This window comes from Peromyscus maniculatus, chromosome 15 (assembly GCF_049852395.1).
Source record: "Peromyscus maniculatus bairdii isolate BWxNUB_F1_BW_parent chromosome 15, HU_Pman_BW_mat_3.1, whole genome shotgun sequence".
NCBI classification, from domain to species: Eukaryota; Metazoa; Chordata; class Mammalia; order Rodentia; family Cricetidae; genus Peromyscus; species Peromyscus maniculatus.
The window spans coordinates 14,333,458-14,359,692 of record NC_134866.1 but is presented as its reverse complement, the minus strand read 5'-3'; the positions used below and the strand labels follow the sequence as shown (position 1 = coordinate 14,359,692).

At 48.8% G+C, this 26,235-nt stretch overlaps 1 protein-coding gene across 3 annotated transcripts in view; it reads left to right on the top strand.

Annotated features, from left to right (window-relative positions):
* Myo10 (myosin X) overlaps positions 1–26,235 on the top strand; it is a 174,390-nt gene that overhangs the window by 126,981 nt on the left and 21,174 nt on the right. For 2 of the 3 annotated variants that reach the window (XM_006981747.4, XM_076551713.1), the window contains 9 exons: positions 7,298–7,422; positions 7,555–7,669; positions 9,267–9,373; positions 10,741–10,968; positions 11,910–11,958; positions 12,596–13,495; positions 14,379–14,502; positions 17,320–17,563; positions 25,017–25,112. In XM_006981747.4, the coding sequence (XP_006981809.2) occupies positions 7,298–7,422; positions 7,555–7,669; positions 9,267–9,373; positions 10,741–10,968; positions 11,910–11,958; positions 12,596–13,495; positions 14,379–14,502; positions 17,320–17,563; positions 25,017–25,112 (1,988 nt within the window). The remainder of the gene's footprint in view (positions 1–7,297; positions 7,423–7,554; positions 7,670–9,266; positions 9,374–10,740; positions 10,969–11,909; positions 11,959–12,595; positions 13,496–14,378; positions 14,503–17,319; positions 17,564–25,016; positions 25,113–26,235) is intronic. The other variant, XM_042261382.1, reaches the window with a different exon arrangement.

Here is a 26,235-nt window from a genome sequence, read left to right as displayed (position 1 = left end):
GCCTGTCAGCCCCGGAGTGAGGATGGCAGCCGTAAATAGAAAAGCTTGCAGCTTACTGAGCCAGCTTTTGCTTGTTGCCCGTCTAGAGGCAGGAATACCAAGATCAAGAAGACTGTATTGGTGACCTTGACTTTTAGTGGAACCTAACTTCCCTGTGGTATAGTCTTACTGAATCTCTAACTTCTTAAGTTTGAAGAAAGAATGTCAAAAGATAGGCTGGTTTATCAGTTGAGTAGGATGTGTGTACAGTTGAGGATGGATGGCGTTCTGTCCGACAGCGGTAGCACTTGACTACAGGTCAGCAGGGCAGATGTTGTTGTGACTCTGGGATGCTTTGTTTGGCTTTCTGTGGCCACGTGTGCTCCAGGCGACTCCTGGGTCTCCAGAGCCAGACCTCACTGTCCTTTACATTCTCAGCAGTCAGATCCCAAGAGCCATCTAGGCTGGACCAGGCAGGGCTAGCCTGCTGTGCTTCCTCCAGAGGCTGGCTTCCCTTGGGGCTCAGTCTGGGTGAGGCTTTTCATGACTCTTTTCAACTGACGAAAAGTGTCGTGTTTACATGATCTCATAAATGATCTCCAAAAGAGGAAGAAATGATTCATTTTGGAAATAAATTATAATCTATTAGGAGCAGAGCTTAGAAGGACAGCTCAGCTCTTCTAGGAGAGGGGGTAGAGGCCCAGGAGGACGGCTCAGCGGGGCAGGCGCCTGACGTGGTAGCAGGAGGATGTGAGTTCTGTCTCTAGAAGCAATTTAGGAAGCCGAGCATGGTGGCACTTGCTTGTATTCTCAGCACTAGAAAAGAAGCAGCAGGGGGAATCCCTGGGACACCCTGGCTAGCCAGTCTAGCCTGGTCAGTCCCCTGCGGGTCCCAGTGAGAAGGTGGACACCTCCTGAGAAATGGCAGCTGAGATGGCCCTCTGAACTGCACATCCATACACCCAGACCACAAGTGAGTAGACAGGTAGATGAGAGACAACAGGTGAAGGGTCCGAAGATGGTATACTCACTCCGTTTTCTTTGATGTACTATGTACAGATGGGATCTCTTTTTACCATAGGCGGATGGCGTACATACTTCCTGTTGGGTGATGTGGACGACCCCAGGCTGGGTGACATTCGGGGGCGATCTGATTTAGAAGTTATCGGTCGTTCATTTCTGTCTAGGTATTTTGCCTTCTTATTTCATTTTGAAGAAAGGATTTTTTTCCTCATTTTTTTTTACACTTTCTAAGAGATGTTTCTATTTTTTTTTCTTCCGTATTTGACTGAACTCCTTAAGCATAAGTTAAAACTATGTTTCATCCTGTCTACAGTGTGCAGACTTTCTCTTGCCTTCAACCCTTAGGTGCTTTTAGAAGCCTCGGTGCCTGCTGGGCCTTTAACATACTTCCTCACGTTACATTCCCAGCCTCCTCTCTGCAGCACTGAATTTTAGGTAGGGTCCTACTACCCAGCCCAGGCTGGTCCTACCTTCAATATTCCCACCCCCACCACACACACACCCCCACCTCCCACCCCAGCTTTACATTATAGGTGTACACTACACTACCCGGACCTTTATTAGTAGTTTTTTTATTTGGGCTTTGTTGTTTTATCTCTGAGACAAGGTCACACTTGCTTAAAAGCCCTTGCTGGCCTAGAACTCACTATGTAGACCAGGCTGACCTTGAGCCTGTTTGATCTTTCTGCCTCAGTCTCCCCAGTAAGTACAGGCATGCACCATGACCCGCCAGTTCAGGCATCAACCACATGATTGACCTGCTGAAAGCACATATTTCAGTGGTTTTTAAATTTTTCACAGGTGTGCAGCTATCACCAAAGTCAACATTTGGACCATATTCACCCACTCAAAGAGAATCTCCCTTTGTCTCTCCCCACGTCCCCCCTGCTGGGTGGTCCGCAGCTCCTTCATCAGCCCACTTCCTGTTTCTAGACGGTTTCATCTGAATTGAACCATAGGAAGTGTGATCTTTTGTGATGGTCTCTTTCACTTAGCATGATCGTATTGTAGCGTGTTAGTAGCTCATTCCTTTTAATGGCCACATTATATTCCATGATGGAATCTGTACAGTCAGCCCTTTGTATCCTGGAGTTCCTCAGCTGTGGATGTAGGGGCTGGAGAGATGGCTCAGTAGTTAAGAGCACTTGCTGCTCTTACAGAGGACAGGGTTCAGGTACCTGAACCCATATGAGACTGCTCACAACTGCCCGTTACTACTGTTCCAGAGGACCCAACAGCCTCCTCTGGCCTGTGGGGCGTGGCATGCAAGCACATGGTGCACATATCTACATGTGGATAAAACACTCATACACATGAAGTAAAATAAATAAATCTTTAAAAAAAAAAACAACAACGGTGGACAGTGCCTGAGGCCCAATACTTAAGGTTGTCCTATGGCATCTACTCACATATGTACATGTGCATACATTCCTCATACATGTATGTACCTGCACAGTCATGAACACACACAAGATGTACTATTCCAGAATGTCTTTAAAGATGCGCTGTTATCTGTGTGGTTGTTTCCTTCTTTTTTTCTTTTTTTTTTTTTAAGATTTATTTATTTATTATGTATACAGAAGAGGGAGCCAGATCTCATTATAGATGGTTGTGAGCCACCATGTGGTTGCTGGGAATTGAACTCAGGACCTCTGAAAGAGCAGTCAGTGCTCTTAACCTCTGAACCATCTCTCCAGCCCAGTTGTTTCCTTCTTTAGTGCAGTCTGGTTTATTTTACCTTCCCTTTCTCCTCAGCGCGTGTCTCCCTGCACGCACACCTGCTTTTGCTCACGTGTGTGTGTCTCTGTCTCCACATGTGGCCTTCCACGGGTACTTGCCGGAAGGGGCTGTTGATCACACATTTGTCTTTTCAATGATCCCAGCATCAAAGGCTGTTTCCTTCCGTCTTGTCTTCCCCTCTAAAGGTGCCGATGCCCTCCCCATGATGGGTGAGGACGGCCTTGTCTTTAGTGTTTTCTTGCCAACAAGGTTGTCCTTTTATCACAAAGGTCCACACCCCGCTTCTCCTTTGGAACCCCATAACTGTTCCATCTTGACTGTTAGGTCCTTCCTCAGCCTAGGTCTCTTCCCTGCATCCCGTCCCTGCCCCATACAAAAACCAGACCATGGCGGGCAGGTTTTTTTTTTTTTTAACCCCAATCCTTTGTTTGTTCTCTTCCCTCCATTACAGCTAAGCTTCCTCTTCCGCCCTTTGTGACCCTGGACTCTGGTTCAAGTCCATGTGCTGCCTGTGGCTCCTCACCTTTTCTCTCTACCATTTTGTATCTGTTTAGAACAATGATTTTGTTGTTGTTGTCTTTGACGATTTCATACACATGCATGCAGCATATCTTGATCATATCACCTCTTCCCTTCTCCTACCCTGGTTTGATCTTTTCAAATCATGAGTACAGTTAGTGTTGTCTGCGTGCATGCAGGGGTAGGAGCATATAATGGAGCATGACCAACCTCCCGGGGCCACATACGAGAAGAAAGTTGACTCCCCCTTTTCCGGGAGCTACCGACTGCCAGTAAGTAGCTTCTCAGTTAGGGCAGGGGCTCCGTCCTTGTTGGAACGTTGACCGGCTTGCTGTGCACAAGCAGGCACATCTGCCTTAAGTCATGCGTAGGGAAGCCCGGCCACGCCCATAGCATTTTTCAGCGCTCCTCCCCATCCCGTGACTCTTAGCGTTGCTTTCCCTCCCCTGCTCTGTGTTATTTGGGAGCCTTGGATGGGGGATTGATGTAGCTGCATCATTTAGGACCCAGCAGCCTCTTCTTATTTGACCAGTGAGGAGCATGCGTTAACTGCTGCTCACTGCTAAGGAAGACCAAATCTGAGGGCAGCACTAGCTTACTAAACAAACATTTAGAAGGCACTTTGACCACGTGACCATTGAGCAAAACAATGGTGGTAGCCCCCCTCCCCTTCCTCCACCTCCCAGGGCCTATGACCTCCCCAGCCTTGGACTTTTGCGTTCATACGTCAGGCATGAATTCCCTCCTGAGGAGCAGGCCTCAAATCTAATCAGAAAGTGGTTAGTTACCCCCCGTAATGGCACTAATGAACCAGTAGGCACATCTTGATGAGTCAGACCGTTCTTGTCTTTCTACGGTAGACTTTCTGTTGTATTGCATGGTTGTGTGTGTGGCGCCTGTGTGTATATGTGCATTCACCAGTGTGCATATGTGGAGGCCACAAGTTGACTTCAGGTAACTTCTAGTGCCCTCTACCTTGTTTTTCTTCAGATTATTTATGCATTTACAAACGGGCCATACAGGTACATGGCTGGAATCAATTCTCTTCTATTGTGTGTGTTCCTTGTATCAAATCCCAGTGCAAGCACCTTTATCTACTGAGCCACCTCAGGGGCCCACTGCCTTGCTTTTTTAGACAAAGCCTCCCACGGAAGCTGGAGGAGCTCTTTGGGCTAGACTGACTGGCTAAGTGAGTCCCTAAGATCTGCCTGTATATGCCTCCCAGCATCGGGGTCACAGAAGTGTCACTGTGCCCAGCTCTTAGGTGGGGTGTATTTACTCACTGACCATCTCCCCTGCCCGAGGCGATTTTTGACACACCGAACACCCTCCCAAACTTCAGAAACCTTGAGAACAAAATTTAGCCCCGACTTGTGAATCTTCTGCAAGCATGGATCACAAAAATCTTGCACATACCCGGCGTTTCATAACTGTTCACTGAGTAATTTAGCTGGGGCGGCTGTGATTGCCTGGAGTTAGAACTGCTTCTTCCACAAATCTGGTCTATTTGTCCTCATCAAAACCTCGCTTTTGGTGCTCCGCAGGCAGCTTTTGTTGGGGGGCAGGCTCAGCCCGGAGAACCGGTTACCGGTGAGGACTAGCAAGCATTAGGCAGGCTTTGAAAAGCAGAATGCTCCTTGTCCAGTCTCCAGCTGTGACATCTTTGAAAGTTAAATTCACCAGAAAAGGAAGTTACCACTGAAAAGAGAAGCACCAATGGAAAGCCGGCCCTGCCCCCTCGTGACCACGTCGGCGGGTTGCCCAGGGCGACAGTCGGCCTATAGGGCCCCCTTCCCCCTGGTTAAATTACTGGGATGGGGCAGAAACACAATGGCTGTGGGAGTCTGCAAAAAAAAAAAAAAAAAAAAAAAAAAAAAAGCAACCGCTCCTGGCGTCCCTCACTCCCCTCACTGCTGTATCGAATCCTAGAACCACACCACACTAATTAGCCCGGAGTGGAAAGGGTTGTCATGGTGACCGGGCACTTTTTAAAGCCCAGGAATGGTGTTCATTATTGTTCCAAGTCCTTAGCTGTGGGGAAAAGGTCAGGGTGGCAGTTGTTTTCCATATGAAGTTTGGCCGGAGAGCCTAACCGAAGGTGGAATGTCCCTCGGAGACGCAGGAAGATGGTGAGTGCCGGTCCGGGTTCAGAGGGGCGGCCCCTGGAGCCAGAGCTTTCAGAATGCTTTAATAACTTGGGTGCCCGGCTGGCTAAGGAATTATGCAGAGGGCCAGAATGTGGGTCAGGCACAGAGGTAGCTGCAGGAAGAGAATTAATTCTCACTTCTTGGACCCTCATGCCGGTTAAAAGTTTCTCTGCTTCCACTGAATTTATTAACAAAACTGAGGACGTCTAACACTTTATTTATGAAAATTATATTCACTTTGTAAATCATTCTGTAAATCTTCGTAGATCATTACTGCTCAGGTTTTGTTTCTCAATCTATAGAGCTAAAAGCGTCATAGCCAAATGCTTCCAGAACCGCTCCTTACCCTCACACTCTCGTTCTTTAAACCAGAGGTACAGCATAAAGGGTGTCATGGGTGATTTGGTTTTCAGCACCTTCTGCTTTTCTTTCTAAAGGAGAGTTCAGACGCACAGACTAAAATCCGAGTCACTGGTCTCTGGCTGCCTGCCCTAATTTGTTGGCTACCCTCTGTTAGAATACTGCTAAGTAAAGACAACCTGACCACAGTGTTTGTGGAAGACATTCTTGAGAGAAGTCTGCCTGCTGGAGATGAGGGTGGCTGTTCCATCAGAGGGATTTGTAGTGTGCGTGATTTAGTGTGTGTGTGTGTGTGTGTGTACACGTATACACACTGATTTTTTTTTAATTTTAGTTTTTGAAGCTGCAGAATAACCTGGCTTTAAAAGCTTACTTTTGGGTTCATGACTAATTGTATTTTTTTTTTAAGGGTCAGAGAGGAAGCCACTTTGTGGGTGTTTTTTTTTTTTTTTTTTTATTCTTTTATTAGACTTCTATAGAATAACAGCATACAAATTAATTAAAGGGAACAGGGGCCTGGATGAGATGAACGAATCACCATCCAAAAAGCTGCAAGTGGGAAATGACCCGCTTTGCTTTCCCCTGAAAAACCATTGTTCCAGCACCGGTGCCAGCTGGCCGCTGGCAGACGAGCAGACTCAGAGGAGGTGGCTTGGCTTGGCTTCCTGTCTCAGCTGAGTGTCCTTGGGCTCACTGCTGGTGGAACTCGCGGTGCAATAAGTGGGGTACCGGGCTAGCACAAACTTTGAATCTCGTCTCTTTTATCCTCTGGCATTCATTTTTAACCCCCACCTTGCCGTGTGTGTGTGTGTGTGTGTGTGTGTGTGTGTGTGTGTGTGTGTCCATGTGTGCTCCTCATTGATAATTCTATTTTTTTAGCCAAGAAAATACCTCGTTATCCTTAAATAGAAGTTTAATAGACAGAGCAATATTTACATGACATTGTAGACTTTTGAAAATGGTTATTAGGGGGCTGGAGAGATGGCTCAGAGGTTAAGAGCACTGACTGCTCTTCCAGAGGTCCTGAGTTCAATTCCCAGCACCCACATGGTGGCTCACAACCATCTGTAATGAGATCTGGTACCCTCTTCTGTATACATAATAAATAAATAAATCTTTAAAAAAAAAAAAGAAAAAGAAAATGGTTATTAAAGTGGTAACAAGTCAGCTTTGAGGTATATTTGTGACATGATCAAATGTTTGAACATGTATATTGATATTTTAAGGGATTGTTGGTATTTTTCAAGATGTAATAATGGTATGTTAGTTATGCTAAACAAATATATGCTGAAATATTTACTAATGAAATTAAACGGGCAAAATATGAGGGAGACAGTAATCAGGCTGGTGGGCACAACAGGATTGGCTGGGACAGGGGGAGTAGCTGACGGATCCACAGGCATTCATTTTTTATTGTACATTTTGTGTAGGTTCTAAATGACTGTGTGTCCCTAAAACGCCAGTGAGGGTAGCTCTATTAGTGCTGTGTCCTCTGACTATCCAACGTTATCCCGTTGTTCACGATTTAGATGCCAGACCAGTTTGATCAGGCCGTTGTGCTAAACCAGCTGCGCTACTCTGGGATGCTGGAGACTGTGAGGATTCGAAAAGCAGGATATGCTGTCCGAAGACCCTTTCAGGATTTTTACAAAAGGCAAGAGAGAGCTAAATGGATTCTTCCTTTCCTCATTCTCCCCCACCCCCATCTCTCCCCTACCCCCCCCCCAAAAGGGATTGGAGAGAGCAAATGGCACAAGGTGACACCACCACGCACCCTCTACTGCAGATACAAAGTGCTAATGCGGAACCTGGCTCTGCCCGAGGACATCCGAGGGAAGTGCACGGTGCTCCTGCAGCTCTACGATGCCTCCAACAGCCAGTGGCAGCTGGGGAAGACCAAGGTACGGGGACAGGAGCACCCGCTATGCCAGCCCGGGGGACTGGTGATACCCACCAGGGGCAGCGTTCCCAGACACCGCTAAGTGGTTGTTATTAACATCCTAATGATTCATATGTGTGTGTGTGTGTGTGTGTGTGTGTGGAGAGAGAGAGAGAGAGAGAGAGAGAGAGAGAGAGAGAGAGAGAGAGAGAGAGAGAAGCGTGTGAATATACCAGGCAGTCAAGAATGCTGGCTAAATGAGACCCTTGTGTTGTGAACCTACAAGGCAGCTCCCGCTCCTCCGAAGCGAAACCCCAAGGCCCTCCCGCTCTAATCTGAATGCCATGTGTGCTGTCCATAGCCGCTCCTGTGTGGCAGACCAGCAGACAGTGTGACACCCTCAAGGCCACCGAAACCTCCTCCAAGAACAAGAAAAGTAGTAAAATCCACGTTTGGCCATGCTGCTGTGGCAGAGGTCCTTAGCGCCTTGTCCAGATGAGAGCTGGTGCCTTCACTGGGAGGGAGCGAGCCTTCACGTCTTCATCTTTTCAGAACAGGGATGCCATGCCCAGTGCCCACATGCAGCTAACCTGACCAGTGTTAGATTAAGGGGACCGTAGACCAAAGTGGGCCTGGAAAGACCTGGAGGTTGTTCACTCCGGAACCTGGTGTGTTTGTAGCCGCTCAACCGACACACTTCATTTCCAACCTCAGACTCTGTTCTCAGAATTGCCGGGGGTGGGGGAAGGGCGCTTGAATTGAACTCAGAACCTCATACGTACTATCTGCCAGGCACTCAATCTACCACTAAACTGCATCCCAGATCCCAAAATTTCTTCTTCACTTTCGTTTAAAAAAAAAAAAAAAAAAAAGATTTATCTTGTTTTTAATTATGTGTATGGGTGTGGGTGTGTGTCTGTGGAGGCCAGAAGAAGATGTAGGATCCTGGGCCTGGTAGTTATGGGTAACTGTGAACCACTTGATGCGGAACCAAACTTGGTCAGCAAGTATTCTTAACCACTGGGCCATCTCTCCAGTGCCCAGAGCTGCCTGCTTGGTGTGTCAGTACTTTTTTTGTACATGTAAACCTTTGAAGCAAAGAGCCTCTGGTGGTAATTCCTTAGCAGGCATGGAGAGAAGGTGGGTTCCCACAAGACAGGAAAATCGTTGTATCTGAGGACTTTCCCTGGCTTCATCCCTTTGTCTTTCCTCTTCCTGTGCCAATCTGTGTCTCCGGTCCCTCAGATTCAGTCTAGTCCCAATGCTGGTCTGTGAGCTAGTGTGCCCTGGCCACAATGACGAGACATTAGGAAGGAACTTCAGTGGCACTTTGGACCGTGCCTTTATGTTGTTGACTGGAGTAAAAACAACAGAAGGAGGAGTGTAGTGGACTTTCTGTCTAACCTTTTCTGTTTTCCTTATCACATACCCTTCCTTATTAGATTTTAGAATATTGGTCTGTGGTAAGGGAGCTGTGTAAAATGCACTGGCCTTATTGTAGGAGTTTGCAACAGATATCAGTAGAGAGGTACAGGTGCAGTCCCCAAAAGACAGCCCTGACTCGGAGATGCCTTTGTCTACAACCATGTTCTTCTGACACACACCTCCCTCGTGGGCAGGTCTTCCTTCGGGAATCCTTGGAGCAGAAACTGGAGAAGAGGCGGGAAGAGGAGCTTAACCGCGCAGCCATGGTGATCCGAGCACACATTTTAGGCTACTTGGCACGGTGAGGACCACGCCTCGGGGAGGGACATGAAGCTCCTGAAGGGCTGTGACCCCCAGCGGGGTGGTTTGTGGGAGCGGAGAGGTACCCGAGGTCAGGCAAGTGGCCGCAGCAGTAACCTCGTAAGCCTGACCTGGACAGAACGTAGATCACCTAATGCTTCTGCTGCTCGCTTAGAAGTCTCACGCCTGCCTCTGCTGCATCTCCTGATGCTCCTGGAATTTGGCATTGCTACCTGAGTGTGTCCCTTATCGGAAATGCTTGGGCTTTGGAGTTTTCATATTAGAATATCTGCCTGGCCCCTACTGAATGACGGTCAGAAATTCAAAAATACTCCAGAATCTGATTTGTTTTTTTTCCCTGTGTGGAATATTGACCTCCCCTCCCACACTTGTTCATCCATGCCATGCATATGTTCTGCCTGTGAGCTACATCCCTAGCCCCAGGAATCTGAAAATCTCTTTATTATTTCATTTTATATGTATGGGTGTGTTGCCTATATGTATGTCCTGGTGCCATGTGCCTGCAGATGGGTGTGAGCTGCTGTGGGGGTGCTAGGAATCGAACCCTGGTCCTCTGGAAGAGCAGCCTGTGCTCGTAACCATCAAACCATCTCTCCAGTGATAGAATGTGAAATTTTCTAAGCATTGTATTAGCATCCAAGAAATTGCAGATTTGAGGTTTGGGCACGCAGAATTCTCAACTTGCATCACTTTGTCCAGAGACCCCTTCTCTAGTTGCTTAGAAAATGATATGAGCCATGGTTGGCTTGGCACTCACAGTGCAGGTCAGGTTGGCCTCCAAGTCCAAGATTTGTCCACCTGGGCTTCTGCTGCCCAAGTGCTGAAATTAAAAACGTGTGCTACCTGCCTTCAATCCCAGCACTCGGGAAGCAGAGGCTGGCGGAGCTCTGAGTTCGAGGCCAGCAGGGCTACGACATGCGATGCTAACGCTGACATTTGGTAGGGTGTGCTCTGCAGGCCACATGAAACCCTAAGTATTCCGTTTTCTGAAGCACGCGGCTATCCTGCAGGAGACGTTGGTTTTCTCGCTTTCACGTGAACAGTAGAATATATTGGATCTTCTTTGGCTGTGTCTACCCAGCTTGTGCCAGACCGCTCAAAGTTGGTGTTAGGGTTGCTTGTTTATTTAGCCAAGATAATGATAGGATTCTGACTTGTTTGCTTGTTTGTTATTATTCTTTTGTTCTTCTTCTGTTTTGTTTGGGCCCAAATTTCCTCCTCTGTCTGCCAGTCTCCCTAACGAGAGTACGGGTCCAAATCCGGGTCCTCTCCTTTTGTCTTCTCTGAGGGTAAGCTCATTTGAATAGCTCACAGCCTCATTATCTGTGCGGCCAATCTCATTTGCAGAAAGCAATATAGAAAGGTCCTTTGTGGTGTGGTGACGATACAGAAGAATTACAGAGCCTTCCTCGTGAGGAAGAGATTTCTGCATCTGAGGAAGGCGGCCATCGTGTTCCAGAAGCAGCTCAGAGGCCAGCTGGCTCGCAGGGTGTACAGACAGCTGTTGGCTGAGAAACAAGAGCAGGAGGAGAGGAAGAGGCGGGAGGAAGAGAGGAAGAGAGAGGAAGAAGAAAGGTATGTGCTGGCTTGGGTGAAACATGAGGGAGGATGCACCGGGAATGGCATCTTTTGGGGCCTGTCGTGGGTTCCCAGGGGACCTGGAGAACTCCCTGTGAAACAATAGTTCTCGGCAGCACAGAAGAGCCCGTTCTGTGAATGTTTCTCTCTCTTTTGTTTTTTTTTTTATCTTTTTTTTACTTTCTTTCTTTTTTTTTTTTTAAAAAAGATTTATTTATTATGTATATAGTGTCCTGCCTGCAAGCCAGAAGAGGGCACCAGATCCCATTATAGATGGCTGTGAGCCATCATGTGGTTGCTGGGAATTGAACTCAGAACCTCTGGAAGTGCAGTCAGTGCAGTGCTCTTAACCTCTGAGCCATCCCTCCAGCCCCCGAATGTTTCTCTTTATACACAGAATAAGTATACCCATCCTTCCGTGTGTGTGTGTGTGTGTGTGTGTGTGTGTGTGTGTGTGTGTGTGTGTGTGTGTGTGTCTGTGTCTGTGTCTGTGTCTGCGCGCGCGTAGACAAGCATATATGTAGGTGCATGGATGGAGGCCAGATGTTGAAGCCCGGTGCCTTCCTCGGTTGCTCTGCCATCACTGAACCTGGAGCTTACTGATTTGGGCGGGCTGCCTGACCAGCGAGCTCCATGGTGCCACGTGTTTGCTTTTCCAACACTGGAATCACAAATATATACCGCTGTGCTTCACATGGGTGCAGAAGACCTGAACTCCGGACCTCAGGCTTGTACAACAACTACCTTCCAGACCGAGCCGGCTCCCCAACCCTCCTCTGGTTATTTAACTGGCAGAGGTCTTTGGACTGAGCGCGTAGCCCGGCAGTCAGAGTGCTGGCCTTGTATACAAGTCCCAGCACCGTCAAAACGTTAGACCCACTGAGAAGCAGTTTCAGAGATGGTGACTTCCACCCGCTCTTTTTCCTTTCTGTTTTTAGAGAGAGAGAGCGAGCACAAAGAGAAGCTGACCTCCTCCGTGCCCAGCAGGTGAGGAACGCTGCTACATTTGGGGCTCCTTATGTCCTTCCCTCCTGCTTCAAACCTCGACCCTGGGATCCAGAATGGAAATCAAGTAGGAGGTTGTGGAAGAACAGGCTGCAGAGATGTGGCTGGTACACTTCCTCGCCCATCACGGTGGTGCAGAGCTCAGAGAGCACCTGGAAATCTCAGTGTGAATCATAGTCTGGTATCGTAGTGTGTGAATCACACTGTGGTACCACATAGTGTCTTTGTGGTAAGGTAACACCGTGGTAGTGTTCTCGGGAATGCCATCACGTTCTGGGCCGTTTCCAAGGCTTGGTTTCTCCTGAGGTCTCTCGGTGACCACCTGTCCATCTCACTGTGTCCTTACACCATGGTTGACCCTTGATGTCTATTTTCTGGAGTCTGTCTCCCACTCTACTCTTTCATAAGGATACTGTTCATATTGGATGCAGGCTCACCTCACTGACCCCACACGTCATTTTAACTTAATCCCCTGGTTACAAGCCCCGGGTCTGACCACAGCCATATCCTGATGTGCTGGGACTAGGACTTCAACGGGTCAGTTGCGGGGTGGGGCCCTAGTTCAGTGTGTGAAAAGGGGGCAGGTGCTTATTCTAAACCCACCTTTCCCCGTGTCCAGGAGGAGGAGGAAGCAAGGAGACAGCAAGAACTTGAAGCCCTGCAGAAGAGCCAGACAGAAGCGGACGCGACCCGGGAGCTGGAAAAGCAGAGGGAGAACAAGCAGGTGGAGGAGATCCTCCGTCTGGAGAAGGAAATCGAGGATCTGCAGCGCATGAAGGAGCGGCAGGAGCTGTCCTTGACCGAGGCCTCCCTGCAGAAGCTGCAGCAGCTGCGCGATGAGGAGCTGCGCAGGCTGGAGGACGAGGCCTGTCGCGCCGCCCAGGAGTTCCTGGAGTCCCTCAACTTCGACGAGATTGACGAGTGCGTCCGCAACATCGAGCGCTCCCTGTCCGTGGGGAGCGAGGTGTCGGGTGGGCTCAGTGAACTGGCAGAGACCCCCGCCACCGCCGCTGGAGAGAAGCCCAGCTTCAACTTCAGCCAGCCCTACCCCGAGGAGGAGGTGGACGAGGGTTTCGAGGCCGACGATGACGCCTTCAAGGACTCCCCCAACCCCAGCGAGCACGGCCACTCTGACCAGCGGACCAGTGGCATCCGGACCAGCGATGACTCCTCGGAGGAGGACCCTTACATGAACTACACGGTGGTGCCCACCAGCCCCAGTGCCGACAGCACAGTGTTGCTCGCTGCGTCCGGGCAGGACTCCGCCAGCCTGCACAACTCCTCCAGCGGGGAGTCCACCTACTGCATGCCCCAAAACAACGGCGGGGACCTGCCCTCCCCCGACGGCGATTATGACTATGACCAGGACGATTATGAGGATGGTGCCATCACCTCCGGCAGCAGCGTGACTTTCTCAAACTCCTACGGGAGCCAGTGGTCCCCAGACTACAGGTATTCCGTGGGAACCTACAACAGTTCGGGAGCCTACCGGTTCAGCTCAGAAGGGGCACAGTCGTCCGTGAGTATCCGCCGTCTTGTCCCTAAGAGTGGAAGCGTTCCACCACCTACCACACCCCTAAAGATTTCAGTCATGTTCTTAAAGATATTCTTAAACCGTGAGAAAACTGGCATTTTAAATAAGGCTCAGCTTGGCCTTTCTCAGCTATACCTAGCCTCAGCTGGCCCCAGAACCCCCGATATTGAAGAACTTTCCTGACCGTAACTTGGTAGTCCATACTACGCAGTGTATTTCATATGATCTTAATAAGGGAGGAATATGCCGGGCGGTGTTGATCCCAGCACTCAGGAGGCAGAGGCAGGTGGATCTCTGTGAGTTTGAGGCCAGCCTAGTCTACAGAGTGAGTTCCAGGACAGGCTCCAAAGCTACACAGAGAAACCTTGTCTTGAAACACACACCACACACACACACACACACACACACACACACACATACCCGGCCCCCCCCCCCAAAAAAAAAAAGAAAAAACAAAAAAAGGAGGAATTTTTTTTTTTCATTTTCTGGCTTTTGGGTTTTGTTTATTTTGAAATTTTCTTAGGTCTTTTTCTTTTTGTTGCGCATTAAATGCTGCCTTTACTTTCTCAGACTTGGCCATGTTTTTGGCTCTTGCACGGCTCGGTTAAAATGATGCTTAAGCATCTTCTCTTTAGCATGGCGTCTTTGGTCTGAAGTCGGTCTGTGTTGTAGATGTCGGGTCAGCTCACTGCTTGACCCTGCATCTCTAGGGTCCTCTGTCTCTGAATCCCTCGGGTGGCCACAGCGACTGTGACGTCCTGGATCAGGAGTGCTCCCCAGTCACGTTGATGGTTAACCGGCGGGTGTTTCCATTGCTTCCTTCCCGGGCTCTGCTCACCATCGCCTCCCCTTCTGTCTCCCCGTCCAGTTTGAAGACAGCGAAGAGGACTTTGACTCCAGGTTCGACACGGACGACGAGCTCTCTTACCGGCGAGACTCTGTGTATAGCTGCGTCACACTGCCCTATTTCCACAGCTTCCTGTACATGAAAGGTACGGCCCGCAGCCGCGCCCCCTCGGCCTGGGCGGGGGTCGAGTTACGAAAGATCGTTCCACACAGGTCCCTCACCTCGGCGATGTGCCACTTAGGTGAATGAAGAACGCTGGGTCGGGTTGGGGCAATGTGGCAGCTACTGCCATGATGAGCGTGTGTGGCTTTGACCCCTCTGAACCGCTTCCGGGTGATAGGGCAAAGAGTTTGCAAACACGCAGTGTCCACTTTTAGTCCCACTCTTCACCTGTTCCCCTCGTTCTCGCTCACATGCAAGCACACGTGACCTCGGTCACTGCTGGCAGACCCTGGGACCCATTCTAATGATAACCCCAGTCCCCATCCCACCTCCACGTACACAAGACCTGGAGGGATGTGGTGATTGCTGTGGGGACGCGGCCTGCATAAGCTGCTCACCCCACCCACGTCATGATGAGACTCTTTGGCATCTCTTGCGGTTGCTTTTCAATATCAAAAGTGCTGCCCTTCAATACTAAGCATTAAAAAACCTTGAGGCCCCTGCCATTTAGGAAGTGGTTTTAATTCCGGTCTTGTGTTTGTGCTTGGATCATATGTGGCACTGGATCCTCTTGGGGTTCAGCGTGGTGAGAAACTGTAGTCATGGCCAGGATTTGCTGGAGGATTTATAGAAATGGTAGAAGGGGAACCCAGTTGTTTCTTATAGGGTCCTGGGCTGGGAGGGGGCGGGGGAGATGGGGGGGGTGGGGGGATGGGGGGATGGGAGTCTAGAGCATGGAGCTTGGGCAGGATAACAGAAACACTCATCTGTAGGTGCTGTCCTTGATTCTGCAAGCCTTTTCTCTCTCTGCCTTCTCTGTCAGCAAGTATTTTGTTATTTCCAGCCATTCTCTTCACTTTTCCACGCACACATGTATGTGTTTGTGTGTCCATCTGTCTGTCTGCCTGCCTACCTACCTGCCTGCTCCCTTCTCTAAAACATAAGTTTTATTTATGTTCAGTTATATTTGTGAGCCAAATATCGAGAAAAGCTCATACATTTCCTACTAGGTTTAGTTTAGGGAAGACTTTTCTGTTGTCTGATGTCACTGTTGGGAAAGACAAATGCCGGGAAATTCTTCAGACACTTAGCACTCGGTGCTGACAAGGCAAGGCAGTCTCAAGAACATGGCGGCCCGCACAAGACCTGAACATGGTGGACAGCAGTAGGCACAGAGGGGAATCTCATAGGACCCATTCCTCTAAGCAAAGAACTGCAGGACATGAATGAATGCCGAGAACAGGAGAGGCCGTCTTCTCCAGGGAAGAGCCTCCCTATTGGTTATCCAAGGCCCAGTGGTCACCCTGAAATCATACGCACGCAATCAGATGTTCTGAGCAGAAGAGCAGCTGCAGAGAAGGCCAATGCGGCGGCCGCTGTTGACGCATTTGACGAACTTTATCACTTAAAGATAATGCAACAACAGAACAGCCTTGTCTTCCTCTGGGCCCGTCTTGAAAGATGAAGTTTAAAGTCAGGAATCAAAACAATCACAGTGTTTCGTCGTGAGAGTCCGGGGCAGATCTGCTGTGGGGAGACAGCTCTCCGTCTTCTTGGCTTTGTCACACGCTGTCTCAGCCAGCGGAGTGGAGGACTTTGGAATGTCCGAGGAGGAAGCGTGCCTGGGTGTTTTAGTGAGCGGGGGAGCTGTCTCGGTTGACCGTTCACTCAGGAAAAGGCCCGCTGTTAGATTTGTTTTCTAACTGAAAGGGAATGCTTTGCTGTTTGGGCCTGAAGTCTCCATGTTGAATGTCCCTCGGGTCTGTCACGGTTTGATCACAAGGAAATAGCATGAACAGTCTTGGAGTGAGCTACAGAAATAGATTATGTTCTCCCAGGTACTGTTTTAAGAAGATTTCTGAGTGAGGGTAGTAATATCTCAGATATCTGGGGGCACATCTGGCTACCAAGGTCCCCCTCACCCTATGAAAGATAACATGTGTGTATTCTTCTCACGTTATCTCAGTTAAAAGACATTCTCCCCCAGGTGTGGTGGCACGCAGTGTTATTTCAGCTGCTCAGAGGGCTGAAGCAGGAATACAACTGAGGCATCTGAGACCCCATCTCAAAATAAAGATAAAAAGTGGAGTGGGATATAAGAGCTTGCTTAGCATGCTTGAGTCCCTGGGTTAGTCCTCAGTACCCCAAAACAAGACTGGAGGGCGAGAAGGCAGCCAGGCTAGCCCCAGTTCTACCTGGACTTTCTCTGTTTTATGGTCTGACACATCACTATACACCCCTGCTCATTGTAGTCTCGGCCTTTTGCCTTTTATCTATAATCACTTTTCAGATGATGATGTTTTTCTAGGAGAAGACGTGTTGCCAAAACACAGTATTTTCATATCCTCTGGAAGTGAGACTTCATGAGGAGTTTTGGAACTGGCAATGCCTGTTCATTCCTACATCTGCCAAGTAAGGGAGACAGACCTCTCTGGGGCACTCGGAGGAGATCGCGGTCTGTGTACATGTAGAGAAGGTTCCTGCTCACGGCTCTGTAGTCATTCCCGGGTAGAGCATCAGTCATTGACTGCTTCTGTGTGAGCTGCTTAAGGAGATTTCTCAGCGGCCTCAGGAGGGGCCATTTTGTCTGTCAGGGAGGAACAACACTGTTGGATGACACAGCCCTGCTGCTGGGTCACCTTCTGTGCCCTGAACAGAAGCCCCACCCCCACCCCTCCACTCTGGAAGGGTCTGTGGGAGCGCAGGTCAGCTGAGGCAAGGTTCAGGATGGGCTGTGGCTTTCGTCATGTGGTTCCATTGACTCTGTTAACCCTTTCCCCGCCCTTTCTTGGGGGAACAGGTGGCTTGATGAACTCCTGGAAGCGCCGCTGGTGCGTCCTCAAAGACGAGACCTTCCTGTGGTTCCGCTCCAAGCAGGAAGCCCTCAAGCAAGGCTGGCTGCATAAGAAAGGTGGCGGCTCCTCCACGCTGTCCCGGAGGAACTGGAAGAGGCGCTGGTTTGTCCTCCGCCAGTCCAAGCTCATGTACTTTGAAAACGACAGCGAGGAGAAGCTCAAGGGCACCGTGGAGGTCCGGACGGCCAAGTACGTTCCTGCAGCGTGGCTTCTTGCTCATACCGATGGCCGCGTTTTCCGTTTGTGAGAGTGTGTGTCTGTCTGTCTGTCTGCCTGTAAACCGGACAGCAGTGGAGGATGCCCCGCCTCGGAAACTTCCTGTTAGAGATGGAGTCTGTCACTGAGGTCTGGAGCTTGCCAAATAGGTCAGGTTGGCCGGCCAGCACCCCCCAGGGATGCTCCTGTCTCTGCTGCCCCTGTGCTGAGATTGCTAATACGTGCCGACACACTCAGCTCCCCCACTCCCCACCACCCCCAAACTAACGAGGAGAAGGAAACGCTCTTAAAAAGCAAGGTGACAGTAGAGACACGGAAATACACTGACTGTCAAGGTGACAGTGGCCGCACGAGGGGTCTTTATGGGGCTTAAAGGAAAACTAGGCCGTACTTAGCGGTGTAAAGTGGCAGCTCTCTATTATGATTGACATACTTTAGTTATGTAACCTTTACTGTGTATGCCCTTTCCCATAATGCACTGGGTTTTAATCACATGCATGCCCTATTATATACAGGCATAAGGTGGTAAGTAGGACACTCCCTAAATGTTCTCTTACAGGACACAGTTTGTTTGACTGTACATGGACCCCAAATGACGTCAGGCCTGATGGGCTCTGTTCCCCTTGTGCGCAGCTGTAACTGGAGTATGGCGGACTAGAAGCTGTTCACATTTGATGGTAGTTAAGGGGAGGAGACATTTATTCCATTGTTTAGAGTAGGATATGCATGTAGGTAAACGCAGGTAGGGGTCCTGAGTTAGCAACAGGTTGTTGGATGCATTGTAAGGAGCCGGGTATGTGTGCATAGTACATGCAGGTGAGGGTCCTAAGCTGCCACGTGTGTTAGTAGAACTGGGTTTAGACTACACACGCCCTCCCATCACATCCAGATTTTGTAAGTTTGTTTCGGGGCTTGAACCTAGGTCTTTGAGCTTGCATAGCAAGTACTTTACAGACTGAACTGTCTCACTAACCCATGAGTTCTTTGCATAAGTACTCTGACAGTCTTAACTCACTTTAGTAGGTTAAATTGTAAAGAACTGGGAAACGAGACTCAATCTCTGAATAATTTATGTTTCTGTGGTTGCAATTACACTCAGATACTGGTTTTCACTCGGAAGATAGAGCCTTGGACATACGTCCTCAGGAAATGTAGTGGTGTGTATGCAGAAAGAGTTGGCTTGAATAAAGCCAGGTACAGTGCACATCTCTGAACTCAGCTCTGGGAAGGCTTAGGTAGGAAAATTGAATTTGAGGCCAGCCTGATCTACTAGAGAGTTTGGGGGCAGACTGACCTATATAGTAAGACCCTCTTTTATAATAAACTGGGAAAAAATAAAGATGTGAATGTAAGGTAATTGGAGCCCTCCTGTGGGTCAGCCTGCCCCCTGCTATTTCCTCCCCACTCTGGCTGTCATCCAAGAGCTGAATGGAGAGCTGATTGGCGGGTGTGTTTTGAAATGAATCATTCATCTTCTGTCTGTGATGTGCTTACTGGCTCCTCACCTGCGAGTCCCCGCAGTGGAAGAACAGAGCTGGGATTGGAATTCCACACAACCTTCTTTCCTGCCAATAATCCCTTTTAGAAACAAGGCTCTGGCTGATCAATGGACTATTATTGTTAAAATTTAATGTTTTTAGAAAGTTGTTGGGGCTTGGGGGCAGCTGTTTTTCTCCTTTAACTGGGTACTAAGCATAAAAAAATAATTGTCTGGGAATAACCTGTACCCATGCTGCTTTACATTGGGCAAAATGAGCTTTGAGAGATGAGTTAACCCCAGAAGTCACAAGGCTTTGAAAAGGGAAGATTGCTTCCCATGAGTCAGCATCAGCAACTTAGGGAAATTACTCATGAGAATGTGCAAAGTAAAATGCGGAAGAACTTTTATGTATTTGATTTTAGAACCAGTAATAAAAAACAGCCAGCAAACTTTAGGGTCTTTCCAGGCTGTTCTTTGGGGGTTCCTCGGGAGCAAGGTTAGGTTTGGGGCAGTTTGGGTCTCTAGAGTTCATTCACAGTCCAGATCACACGGCACTGTCAGCGGTGGGTCCTGTGTGCCATGGTACTCCACTCTGTTCATCCCATAGATAAGAGTGAGGCCACAGGAATGCTGGGAGTCCGCTGGGGGGTGGGGGGGGGGGGTCCCCAGATGAAAGTAGCATACAGGTGGCCCTCCATAGCCAAGGTTTCCACATCTGCAGACTCAACCAGGAGCGGATCACAATTATCCAGGAAAACATACGTCTACCCTGAACACACAGGCACAGACCTGTCCCTGGTTACTGCCTACACAGTGTGTAGCAGCAGCGTCTACACTGCACTGAGCGTTACTGGTCAACTAGAGATGTGAAGTGTAGGAGAGGACACTCAGGTCGTATGCACATGTGAGGAACCTCAACGGCTGCATGGGCTAGTGTGTGAGGCGGGTCCTGGAGCCTCAGATATCAAGGGACAGTGTTGTGTCCCTTGGTCTCTCCACCTGCTCTCTGCTTCCTAGTATAGGTCTGTTGTCCAGGCACTCTCTCATGCCCCATGGTACAGGGGAGTCCCAGGCATTTTGACTTCCTTGGTGGTGAGTGAAGGTGTAGTGCATTAAAATTTGTTTTTCCATTTTAAAGTGTTTTATCATAGGATGTTTTACTTATACACACAAATAGAGGTGATAACACAATCCATGTCCTTACCCAGCCAGCTTCAGTGTCCTCCAGCCATGCACAAGGGTGTGTGGCACCTAACCACGCTGACCCAGAGCATTCTGCCGAAGCAAGTCACTGGCGTCATTTCCTGGAAATATGTTAGTGTGCTCCTAAGGATTCTTTCGGGAATATAATCCATTTACATCATATTTAGCATCACCTCCTAACATAGTAGATTCCAGCCATGGTCTGAGTTTCCCACATTCGCCTCATCAGTGTGGGGAGGAGTGGTCTATTGGTTTTCTTGCTTGTGGAGGTTCTTTCTGCTAATCAGAATCCAATAAGGCCTGTGCCCAGGCTTGTCCAACCTTGCTATTTCAAGTGGGAAGACCTGCTTTGTGTGTGTGTGTGTGTGTGTGTGTGTGTGTGTGTGTGTGTGTGTGTGTGTGTAAAATGATGTTTTGCCTGCATGAGGGTGTCAGGCACGCTAGAACTAGAGTTACAGTTACGAGCTGCCATGTGGGTGCTGGGAATCGAACCCAGGTCCTGTGGAAGAACAGCCAGTGCTCTTAACCACTGAGCTGTCTCTCCAGCCCTTTGTCCAACCTTTTGACACTGCAGTACAACACTGTACACACTCAAGAGCTGCACAATTAAAAAAAAAAAAAAAAAAAAAAAACGAGCAGTAGAAACCCTCGTACTGTTTTTAGTACATTTGGGCCACATTCACTGCCCTCCTGGACCACATGAGCCTGGGCATGGGTTGGCCATGTCTGATTGGCTTTAGATCACACGTATCTTCTGGCTCATAGATTCCTGTCACCTCTGCCCCTGCTTTCATGTGCAGCTAGAATCAAAGACTGTCTCACTTCGGACCAGTCTCCCACCTCACTGGTGGTCCCATGCAGATGTTTAGCTGAGTCTATTCTTCACCCCCATTGTCTCAGTGAGTTAGTCCTTGTGCCTCCGGGGTGATCAAGTGAGTCCTTTTCTCCCTACCAGTGTTTCAGAATTGATGGCATCTGTTTCTATTTGAAGAATGATTGATTATAAAGTAAATATATTAATTCTTGAGGGGTTACAAAAATTTTGCTACAGTCATCTGTAGGGTATTGTTTCTGGGATGTCTTCCTCCCCCTACCCAAGCCCCCCAACACACACATCAGGAATACCAAAATCTGTGTGTAAACGCCCAGGCTGTATGTGAAATGGTATGGTGTTTGTATATAACCTACTTCCTTCCCTATATGACAAATCATCTCTAGATTCCTCATAAAAACTAGTACAATATGAATGTTATATAAATATTTAGGGAATATTGATAAAACCTATATGCTAAAACCTCTATGTGTTCAGTTCAGGAGTAATTTTTTTTTCTGAATATTTTCAATCTGGTATTGATTGAATCACACACGAGGAACCCACAAATACAGATTGTACTCATCTATTGCCTGAAGTATTTCTATAAAGAAAACGTTTCCTAAACAGGAGGTGGTTATCCTGAACTCCTCTTTGGATAGTACACACTAGCTAGATGCTCGTCTCCCCTGCTGTCCTCCAGTTTCCAGGAAAATGAGTAGGTTTCTTTGCATTGTCCAGCAGTGATGGCTGTATTGTTTTTGTTTTTTCCAAGTATCCTTATGTGCTCCTGGGTTTAACAGATTTAGGAGGTTCCAGCCGCTGTACCTCTACTGGATTCCCACAATGGCTCCATCTGGACCAGCAGTAGCTTCCATGTAGTCCTTGGTCTGTTTCATGTAGTCCCAGCCATTTCTGAGCTCCTCCTAGTTTTCTGATGTAACAGGGTGTTCTCGGCTCTCTTTTTAAGATCGAGTCTATCTATAGAAGGCCTTTGCTTTATTATTTCCCACTTCAGCCTTTGGGAAAGCCGTGAATTGGAGCCCAGCTACATTGTAGCCCTGACAACAACATCCCTGCCCCCTCTACTTCAGGGAAGCATTTATGTTCCCTGGGCCCTGCCCTTGTTCCCGAACATTCCTAGGATTCCAGGTGCAGAGCTGTGAGGCTGGCCATAGAGTCTAAAGCCCCATTTACACATGGGGGATCTGAGCTCGAGAGGGAAATTGGTTCCTCTGAGAGTCAGCATTCCTGCATCCTTCTGCCTAACAGGACCTGTGCTGGTCGGGTTTTGTCAACTTGACAGGAGCCAGGGTCATTTGGGGAAAGGCCTTTTGCTTGCAGTGATGTAGGGGAGCCTACAGCACTGTGGGCAGTGCCAGCCCTGAGCAAGGTGGTCCTGAGTGACATAAGAAAGCGGGCTAATCAAGCCATGGGGAGCAAGCCTGGAAGCAGCACTCCTCCATGGCCTCTGCTGCAGTTCCTGCCTTGACTTCCCTCAGTGGTGGACTGTGATCAGGAAGTGTAAGCCAAGTAGACCCTTCCTCCCTGGGTTACTCTTGGTCATGGTGTTCTCTCATCAATAGAGAGAAAATTAGGATAGCGTCCATCACGAGGTCCATTGGGTCACCCCTCTGTCCCTGTAGAGGGGGCATCACAGACCGCTCTGTGGGCTCTTGTGTCCCTCAAATTTTATTTATTATTTTTATATTTATTATTTATTTATTATTATTTATTATTAAATGTTATTTTTATTTATTTATTTATTATTATGGTATGAGTATGTGTGCCGTGTGTGGGTAATATGCCACAGCACATGTGTGGAAGGCAGAGGGCAACTTTGTGCCAGATGTTGACCTCTTGACCTCTGCTCCTCTTGAGCAGCAAGAGCTCTTCACTACTGAGCCGTCCTCTGGCCCAAAACGTATTTAATTGTGTTTCAGTGAGACTAGCAATATGGTCCTACCGTAATTACTGTTTCTAGCCTGTGAGAATTTCAGCTTTGTTGATAGGAAAGAAATGTTTGGCTGTGAGCAAATTCACTGCTTCGCGTATCAAAGCAACTGGCCCTCTCCTCAAGACCATCCTAACATCCAATGCATTATCAACTCTGGCATGTTTTCCCCTGATTTAGTTAGCCTGTCCCCATCCTGTGTCTCCGATATTAATTAGGGCATATCCAGGGGAGATAAAGATGACACCAAAGCCTCTGGAGCTTCTGATGGAGGCGGTGTTGGGGAGGGTATGATATGACAGGTACCGGCCAGGCCTCAACCTGTGATAGGCAGCTGCAGTTCTCTCTGCTGTAATAAATACCCACAGCTGGGTGATGTCCAGTGAACCAAATTTATGTTGCTCATGATCTAAACTCCAAGAAGCCAAGATTAAGAGGACGCATCTTACTGTGTCCTCTGTGGCTGAAAGACAACCATGCCTTCAGAGGGGAGCAAGGACTGTACCAGATAGCACATGGCCTGAATCTTTACTGTAAGGTGGAAGCAGGAGACTCGCCCGTTTGAGGCCAGCCTGGCTGTCTAATGAGACCCTATGTCCATAAAAATACTAAGGTGATGTAGCCCAGTGGTAGAGTGCTTGTCCAGCATGCACACGGCCTCGGTTCAATTCCAGAACTACACAAGGGGCTGGGGGTGGAGTAGAGAAACAGAAGAAGGAAAAGAAAAACAAAACAAAATAATTTCCAGCCCCAAGAACCTTAACCCCTTCGCAGTGGTGGAGTCTCCTAGCCAGCTCTTCCCTTCTTCAGAGCCCTGCCTGTAAATCCCACTTTGAGCGCATATCCAACACAGGAGCTTGGGAGTGGCCTCCTGAAGCCACGGCTGCTGAGATCAGCTAGGGAAAGAGCCACGCTGGACTAGGCTGCCTTCTGGGTTTCCTCCTGTTGTAGATCAGAGATGGGGGCCAGAGGGAGGCTTTTCTGGGCCTTGAGCATAGTCAGATGTTGGGTGTCCTCTGTGATAAGAGATTCCTGCAAAGAGATGTGAGGGAAACACCCCACCACCCTCCTCCCTCCCCACCCCATCCCTAACCCCACTGCAGACCCAGTATTAGGAGCACAGAGGAGTCTGGCTCCCCCTAGAGGTCACTAATAGAAAGCTGGTGACAATGTGCTCCATTGGTCTGGTCCCTTGTTTTCATGTTTTTATGATTTCAGTTACCTGTGATCAAATAACACCAACTAGAAAATTTCATATTTAGAGGGAGAGAAATAGAGAGAATGGCCACCTTCCTTTGTTTTGGGGTATTGCATTTGTTCTGTTCTGTTATTGATTACCCTTGCTGTGTCTAATTTATGAAGTAAGCATTCCAGTTCAGATGCTTGTATGGGTTGTATGCCCCCCAATCTGGAAATCCAAAATCTGAAATTCTCCGAACTTTGAATGCTGCTATGATGCCTCATGTAGAGAATTCCACTCTGACCACACATGATGGGTTATAGTCAAAATTCAGGCATGTGGAAAACAATGTATAAAATTGGCATTCAGGAAGCTGGAGCATAGCCCCATAGCATGCCCTCTGCTTGGCATAAAACAAATGCCTTCAGGCTATATGTGTATGAAACATAAATGCATCCCATGTTTAGATTTAGGTCCCAGTGTGAAATATAAAACACTTAGTCTCAGGTGTTCTGGGCCAGAGACACTCAACACTATGAGGGGGATGCGGGCGGGGGGGGGGGGGGGGGTAATCCCACAGTGTATGTGAGGTTTACTACTGTCTGCAGCCTTGGGTGCCTCCTTAGAAGTCTCAGAAGAAATCTCCCATGAATAAGGAGGGCCATGGTATATAGCTTCTAAAGCAACACTTTGCAACTTGGTCATTAATTTTGTAAAATGGCCTTTCTCGGTTATGCCTGAGAGTTCTGCATCCTTGATTGCAAACCGATTCCCGTTTGCCCCCTTTGTGTCTCGCAGGGAGATCATAGACAACACAAGCAAGGAGAATGGGATCGACATCATCATGGCCGACCGGACTTTCCATCTCATCGCCGAATCCCCAGAAGATGCCAGGTGAGGTCTGCGGGATAGGCGTCCCTCTCCCTGTGGCCTCCCCTGAGCTCAGGGCAAGCACCGCGCGAACACTCTTTGTTCTGTTGCCTTTAAAGGGGTTTTAGTTCTCTATCAGGACAGTTGAGCAGGCGTAGGAGATGTATGCTCTGTCTCTTGGGGTATCTTGCCTTAGAAAATGTGTTCAGGTGCAGCAGTTTCACGCTTTTCCGGCCTCAGATGCCATCTGGTACAAACACCACCTTTGAAAGCCCTCCCGGCGGGTGTTTCTGAGCTTCGGAAGTAAAGGATTTGTACAGAGATGTAAAGAGCAGTCGTTAGCCATCATCCGCGTGACGCGTGGTGGCACTGCTGTGGCATGCCGAGGAGTTGTAAGTCTCTACCTTGAAGGAGTCAGTGGACAGGCTGTTAACATAACCATATTGCAGGCAGTGTGTACTCACTTGGTTCTCGGTCAGTCCTGTGGGGTGGGTGTCATTTATACTTTGCAGACTGACTGACAGACAGGAAAAGGCAAACCCAGACTGTAATAGAATACGAGCTCAGTTCTGTTGAATGGACGCATTACCCCCTCCCCCCACACCCCTCCCCCCCACACACTCCCTGCATTTCTTTCTGAAGGGGCTCAGATCTCTGGCTGAGGTGAGGGGGAAATGGAGTCACTTGTTGGCTGGTGCACGCTGCCTGTCTTTGGACCTTGAGTTTCCTTGCTGGAGCACTGAGCATCGGGAGGAGACAGAGCGAGGGGAAAGTGACCTTTGCTCTTCAGTGAGACACATCACGTGGCCATGTAGTGTCTAGGACACATCTGGGGGCCTTTGTGGGACTCCAGGATTCTGGTGGAGATGGTTGTCGTCTTTTCTGAGCAGTGCTAGGTGGTAATCTCTGAGGGTGGCGGCAAGGGGCTTCTGCTCCTCAGTGCTGAGCCCGGAAGTCATCAGAACTTCCTGCTGGCTTCTCAGACCCGTCCCTCACTCCCTCCTGCCTGCCCTTTGAGTGTCTTTAGGTTGATAGAACACCACGGCGGCCACGTGAAGCGCGAAGACACCAGAGAGGGATTCTTCCCAAGAGAGCAAACTGTAGCTCTGGCTGGACTCATAAATTATAGCCCGAACTGGAAAAAACA